This window comes from Frieseomelitta varia, unplaced genomic scaffold (assembly GCF_011392965.1).
Source record: "Frieseomelitta varia isolate USP_RPSP 00005682 unplaced genomic scaffold, Fvar_1.2 scaffold_269, whole genome shotgun sequence".
Lineage (NCBI taxonomy): Eukaryota > Metazoa > Arthropoda > Insecta > Hymenoptera > Apidae > Frieseomelitta > Frieseomelitta varia.
Genome location: NW_025110000.1, coordinates 224,454 through 231,835, shown reverse-complemented (window position 1 = coordinate 231,835; position 7,382 = coordinate 224,454). Strand labels below are relative to the sequence as shown.

Here is a 7,382-nt window from a genome sequence, read left to right as displayed (position 1 = left end):
AAAAAAAAAAAAAAAAAAAGAAAAGAAAAAAAGGGAAAAAAAGAGAAAGAAAGGAAAAATTGCGACTACACGACACGTATTGATACGCGAACAAACTATTGTCACAGCTAATAAGTGTGTATTTTTTCTTTGTTGTATACGTATCCGCCGTGTAGAAGAGTAGCGAACCCTCGCTCCAGCTCCCAAGCCCCTTCTCTGATGCGATCATTGTTGCAATCGATATCCCACAAGTATGTTGTAGTAATATACACTTCTTACTATCGAAAAATATCATGAGTTTTCATTGTATCGATCGTGCAGCTATAAATCACGCCACTACATCGCGTCCGTATTGATATTTGCTTTTCTCTTCGTTCGTCGTTGACTTCTTTCATCACCATTCCTTTTTCTCATCTGACATTCCAGGATTAAGGACATTTAACTTTCTTGCATTTTTGCATCTCGCAGATTTTTTTTTTTTTTAAATAAAATTCACAACTGCGTACGTACGATTCATCGTGATCTTTGCTTTTCTACAGCAATCTAATCGATTACAGTAATAATTTCAAAATGAAACCAACCAAAAAAAAGAAATGACGATACGTATAGACTGCAATTTACAAAAATATAATCTTTTAGATTATATTTAATAATTATTTAGATTAATAATTTCAAAATGAAACCAACCAAAAAGAAAAATGACGATACATATAGACTGCAATTTGCAGAAATATAATCTTTTAGATTGTTAAACGTAAGTTTACGAAGAATAAAGTGTTATTCAAAGAGGAGCTACTGAATAGAATTTGCAGATCTTTATAGACGCATTTTATTCGCCGAATTGAATGCAGGAAGAAAGTTTAGGGTCTACTCAGGAAGATCCAATCATAAAAGTTTATAAATTGATCCTCTTAACTAATGTTTTTTTAAAACGAATTTGGTCGATTCGCGAACATTCAAATACGCCGCCGTCGCGTAGCGGTGAAATGGTGGAACTGATCGCTGTTTCTGTCTCACTTGCATACTATTGTGCTCTTTGTCTATGAACGGTACTGCCATCCAAGCACTTTTTCAGCTTTCACTGGAATTAAAAGGACAAACTGGAAAACTTCAACAGATGGCAGTACTGTCTTTATTCTTATCGACAGTAGAATTTCAGGAAATTAATGATAATTCGTTTGGTTTGAACAAGTGGCGGTGAACGTACAAAGATGGTACCTGTGTCTTTTTTTCAGATAAATTTCTATCATTACGACAGGGGATTGGGAATTTATAGTACAGACGATACCCCCTCTGTGATTGAACATGGTAATTTTCAAGGATCAAGTAAATTTAATTTTTCGAACGCTTCGATCGATCTGAAAGGCAAATAAAATCGATAAAACACATTGGGATATGTCGTTTATCGATTACACGCGAAAATCCGTATTGATCCTGTCTCCGGATTAATGCCAGAATCGAATATCTCTCCCGTGAAAATGCGACTGACGTGCAACTGATAAGCGTTGGTAATTAAGCTGATTGACGTCTCGTTTGTGGCCGCGTCTATGACCACAAATTGTCATTTTAACGAATCACTGTCCTCGCAACGATAGAAAAGCGATCGATCGGTGGGAATTTCGAATCCGCTTCGAAGCTATCCGTTCGATCGGCGTTAACGAAGTGCCGCATCAATTGTCGATGAATTTAAATTCGGAGTCGATAAACTCCGAACACGTCCGTCGACACATAGTGGAGAGAACGTGTAAAACGAAATACGTTTGTTTCTCGTCCCTTCTCGGCGAGACGCGCGGGTAAAGGTACGCGAAAGAAATTCACAACACTGGTGGTTAGCTTTTTTTTTCCGGTTTTTCTTACAAAAATACCTCTTTATTGTAAATGGATCGTCGACGGTAGTTACACGGAAAGACAGTCATCCATCCACAGAGAAGCGTTGGGGGATCCCGACAATCTCAACGGCGAGGAAATTTTCTTTTTTTTCTTTTTGCGCTTCGATACTTTTTTTTTTTCTTTTTTTTTACATTTTTGCTTTTTTTGAATTAACACTCATCATGCTTTGGCAGCTTTATTATTTTTACGTGTCTGTGTCTGTATGCGTGTACGTGTGTCTGTGTTCCTTATGCGATATATCGTGTTTTTTTTTTTTTTTTTTATCATTTATTTTACTCGTTTCGTTAGCGTTTCATTTCATTTTTTACTTCTTTCTTATTTTTTTTCTTTTTTTTCTCCTTCGAATATTTGATTAACACACTTAGACAGTGATAGTGAAGTCTTTAGGTGATTTGGAGAGCGAGTTAGAAGGAAAACCCGTCCTCTTCCTGTGGAGCTTCAGCTTCATGTCGATATCGCACTCGGCCTCGCTGGTCTCGTGCGCGTCCGTGAAGCCTGTCGGCGGTTTCAGTTCCAACGTAGACAGCTCGCTGCCCCAGTCCTCTTCCCTCCTTGCCATTCTGGACGATCCGGGTTCCTCCAGCAGGCACAACGATTCTACGGACTTCCTCGGGCTCGGATCTTTCCCCAGCCGATCGCATGATCCAGGCCTCGACGGCTGACTCGGCGATGCCCCCCTCGAATACGAATGCATCCCGGATTCCGAGAGCTTCAGCACAGGGCGCAGGATCCCCGGTACACGACCGTCCATCCCCATATCGGGTGTTGCCCCTTGATTCCTGTAAATTTCATCGTCTCTTCAAGTATTTCTCAGCCTTTCTTTGACCTATGTTAATGCATACGCGGACAAAGGTCTTTGGTAAAACTGACGAATAATGATAAATAAAAATTTTTAGAAAATTGAGACACAGTAGAGAACTCTATCTGTTCCAACTTATCGATGAAAGCAAAGATCAATCATGATTTTTACGTGTCAAACGAAAGAGAAGTTCGAGGAATTTTTTCTCTTTTTTTTAGAAGATATTTCCCATCCACGAAATCCATTAGAAAGACTGAAAAGCTATTTCGCTTGGGGTGTCGTACCTTTGCTTCTCGAGCCTCGGGAAGGTCTTCCTCTCAGAAATTGGTGACGGCTCGGTTGATGTACTTGATTCGTGCGTGTGGTACAGCACATCTGGAAGGTGCACGCGAGACACGTTGATGCGAGAAACGTGAGACGTTAGTGGCGGCTTGGATGCTGTTTAAGGCTGTTGCCGGCATCGACACAGAAAATCGAATACTAACTTACTATGATGAACCGGCCTCGGGACCAGGGCTAGTCGCTGCTCCCTCTGCCCGATCGAATTCGGCCCCGGCGACCGCGTCATTATCGACGCCGGCCCGGAGTCGTCCAGGTGATTCGAGGACTCGGTGCGACTGCTGGTACCGACCTCCGTGTCGCTGTCCGAGCCCAGCGTGTCGTACTCCTCCGACTCCGACTTGAACGACTTCGACTTCCGTCGCGCCCTTCCTCGTACCTTTGTATACTGCTCCATGTCGCACTGCAACGTGTAAGAGTTACCTACGTTCTTTGGAGACAAGTTTCGACATTAGACGCTAGAACATCGTCGAATTTTTATCGATTAATTACATTTGAAACAGAGATCGAGAAACAGTTCGATGCCAACAAACACGATCGCCATGTATACTTTTGTACAATGTACAAGTTTACGTCAGTCGTAGCTTCGAATTAAATTTAAGTTAACTTTGAAGAATCATACGTGTGTGTGTGTGTGTGTGTGTGTGTGTGTGTGTGTGTGTGTGTGTGTGTGTGTGACGCTCTGTACGTTCGCTAGTGTTCGTGATGTAATTCATTCAGTACACAGTTAGCATGTAATTGCAAGAACAATTTGCTACATGCTGATCTTCGTATCATCGACCACTTGCGCTGGCAACTGATTGCGGACCATAACGAGCGACCGAAGAACCGTATACAACAATTCGTCGCTTTCTTTTCGTCGGTATGATATCGCTGGATAGAAATTATTGAGAAGTAATAAATTTATTATTTGTTTTGCCTGGGTTATACTTAAATATACTTAAAACTGAGAGAAATATTGCAATTTTCGGGCCAATATTCTCGACGTGCGTGGCACGTCATTCCAGCGCAAGAGGTTAACGCCCTCGACTCTAAATGCAAACTTAAATTTAATTTAAAGACGAGCGAAATACGAAGAGAAAGATGTTGGAGAACTCGATAGCTCTCTCGAAACAAGTTTTCCCAACCACACAGAAGCAGGGACGTTTACATACTCGTAAGCAGAGTCTCGCCAGATCTAACGTAAGCTCGAGCACGATACATCAACGAAAGTCGCCTCACATCGAGTGCACGCTGCTTTGATCTCTCGGGATATCCGTCCACGTGTACACAAGCGATATATCATCGACCTGATCTCCGCCGCGCGTACACGAGGACATATCATTCGATCTCTCGATGAAGATACACGTTACGTTGGCTACGTCAGACTCGCGTGCAAGAGATGAATGCCGGTTTTTCGATCGATTCAATTAAAAATCACTGCAAAGAAATTCGAAGGAGAAGCACGATCGTCGCTGTGCTCGAAAAAAGAAATACAAAAGACACGGTTTCGCACTGTCGAGTCTACGTGGATAGTTAGTTTCATTTCTGATCGGTACTCGTACCTGATTGCCTTGCAGCATCGTTTCGCTACGTTCGTAGTAGAACGCCTGTCGCATCGGGTTCGCCGACAGGTTTTCCTGCTCGGGCAGATTGAAGGTGGCGTACGGATAAATGTCTTCGGAATATTCGGGTATTCTTTCCAGCGCGCTCACCTCGCGACAGGGTGACTGCTGGCCCGGTTTCCTCACGGTCGCGTAGTACTGTTCCCTCTGCTCCATGTTGTGCTTGTTCTCCAGCGCGGCCTGCGTTTGCGAATTCGGATCGTTCGCTCGGCCTGACCTTTCTGCGTCTGCAATCATCGTCATGGATTACCACTTTCTCTCCGTTTGCGTAGTTTTCCATTTACGCCACGCTAAAGTCACGCGTGGCCGATCGAGAGGTCTAGAGGAACATTCGTTGTCTGTCGTAAACTCGAAGCGAGTAGCAGTACCATTTTTATCGCAATACTTGGCACTTTGTTGTTGTTCGCGATTAACGAGGTTAAAAAAAGAATGGAACAAGAATTTGCCACGGCAACGTTGGGCCGCTATATATTTAGTTATATAAACATCGTCAAAAGTATGGCGTCTTAGACCCTTTCAAGCCGCTGTAAACCAAAGACCTGACGTGTCTCCAGCACGCTGAGAGACTTTCAACCGTGAGGTCGGCTTTGACTTTCAACGAACAAAGGACTTGGCCCTGGGCTAAACTTGTAATTATACTTATTTTAGTTGTAGTGTTACGTGCAATTTAATTTAAAAAGGAAATTCTAAATATCGATAAAATAGGTAAATTAATAGTAAAAAAAGTCCTAAACACCAGTAAAATGAATAAATTAATAGTAACGTTTTATTGCAATATGGGCCTTTGGGAGACCGAATAATTTAATTAAACTCGAGCCTCACTTTGGATTTCAAACTATAATTTCAATTCGAGTGAAATATACCATCTCATTTCGATAAAACCGGTCTTTTAATGGAATGTACGAAGGCTATATTTTCAGGTTAATACGCCGAACTATCAAACCAATGTGATTGGTATATTAATTTTGATACTAAATTGCCGTTAAATTAGAGTTTGCGTTTTATTCACCCGCCAAGGGAGTGCGATTTGCTAAAAACTAGTTAACGTCGAAACTGCTGCGTTATTCCCAGAATTCAAAGCAGAACTTTCCCACGAAAAAATCACGCTGGCTTGACAATAAAACCCGACGATTCAGAATCCACTGTTTCCACACTCGAATCGTCGCGAAACGCCATAGTCGCGCGCCAATGAAACGTTTCGTGTCGCGTTAGCATCAACGACACCGGACATAATTGCGCGACGTGTGTGCGCGGTTGCCTCGTTCGCCAAGCTTTAATTAATCGAATCGTTCCGTGCGAACGATGAAAATGAAATTAACAAAAACGCGTGGCGTTCCGTTAGAGTCATCGGGAAGGACGCCGAGGGACGAAGGAAGAAGGAAGAAACGAGAAGTTCGGAGAAAATCAATTTTGCACCCCGTTAATCGACGATATCTCGCGGCTCGCCACCCCTCAGAGGTGCCTCCGCGACAGATATAGTAATTAGAGCACAATCCCGCGACGTTTAGCTACTCAATAACGACGAGTGGCACGAGTGCGGCGCCAGCACGCCCTTCTGGCTTCATGCAAATTGCCTCCACTACTGAAATCCTATCCCCGTGTACTTTGAGCACCGAGCGATCGATTTCTGCCCTTCGATTCTCTCCATCCTCCCTTTTACCTCTTCTTTGCGATCGATCTGTGTGTGTGTGTGTATATATATAATAGAAAATAATTGATTATACAAAATGTTATGTAATTTGTTTACTTATTGTTTAATTTTTCTCTAACTTTGCATCTATTTAGCAAATGTATATACAATAATATGAAAACAATTTGTTTCGATAAATTGCAATTTATTATACAATTTTTGTATAATCAATTATTTTCTTTTCACTGTTCACATATATATATATATATATGTATGTACAGTGAGCAACGAAAGTATTCGAACGGCGTGATAGAAAATAATTGATTATACAAAAATTGTATAATAAATTGCAATTTATTGAAACAAATTGTTTTATACTAATTGTTTATATACTTATGTATATATATTTGCTAAATAGATGCAAAGCTAGAGAAAAACTAAACAAATACATAACATTTTGTATAATCAATTATTTTCTATCATGCCGTTCGAATACTTTCGTTGCTCACTGTATGTATGTATGTATATGGACTTGTTTAAAAAATTTAAGCAGACAGAATTATCCAGTTATTGATCTCAAATGACTTTTACGGGGTTCAAACTCTGTGTGAAGTTTTAAATGCCGCATATGCATCTCACCTTTTCCAATTTAAACTCCCGGCCGATTCTTTCAACCCTCGCGTAGCCGACACCAGAACTTGAGCGAAGAAGCAAAATATTTCAAAGACAGATATTTCTCGAAATTTTGGCTAAAGTATTATATAAAAACAATATAAACATTATTAGGTAACATCCTGTACCAAAAAGTTAGGTGCAAAGCAAGTGTAGTTAAAAATTCAGCTATGGGTCAAAAGTGACTCGGTGTCGGCTTGCCGCGTCGCTCATTTAAGTCAGACTATCCGAGGGTTAATAGATGTAGCTATCGCGATTTGATCGACGTTGGATTTTATCGTCGAATTGGCGAAAGTTTAAGTTCGATGGATCAAGCTCTATGGTTGTTACACGTAACGTAGTTAAGTTCGATCGGTCGGGGGATAGTTGGCGATTGAATGCACGAGATGTATATTATATACACACATATGTATATACGGTTGAATTTCGTACGCGCTATAGACACGAATTCCGATGTTGTTCTGAAACC

At 41.2% G+C, this 7,382-nt stretch overlaps 1 protein-coding gene across 5 annotated transcripts in view; it reads right to left on the bottom strand.

Annotated features, from left to right (window-relative positions):
• Positions 1-1,917: 1,917 nt before the first annotated feature.
• Positions 1,918-7,382, bottom strand: part of LOC122528924 (Down syndrome cell adhesion molecule-like protein Dscam2) — a 59,681-nt gene continuing 54,216 nt past the window's right edge. For 3 of the 5 annotated variants that reach the window (XM_043654566.1, XM_043654565.1, XM_043654569.1), the window contains 4 exons: positions 4,552-4,838; positions 3,158-3,437; positions 2,953-3,043; positions 1,918-2,648 (listed from right to left, as the gene is read on the bottom strand). In XM_043654566.1, the coding sequence (XP_043510501.1) occupies positions 2,231-2,648; positions 2,953-3,043; positions 3,158-3,437; positions 4,552-4,838 (1,076 nt within the window). In that variant the 3' untranslated portion in view covers positions 1,918-2,230. The remainder of the gene's footprint in view (positions 2,649-2,952; positions 3,044-3,157; positions 3,438-4,551; positions 4,839-7,382) is intronic. The other 2 variants (XM_043654567.1, XM_043654568.1) reach the window with 2 other exon arrangements.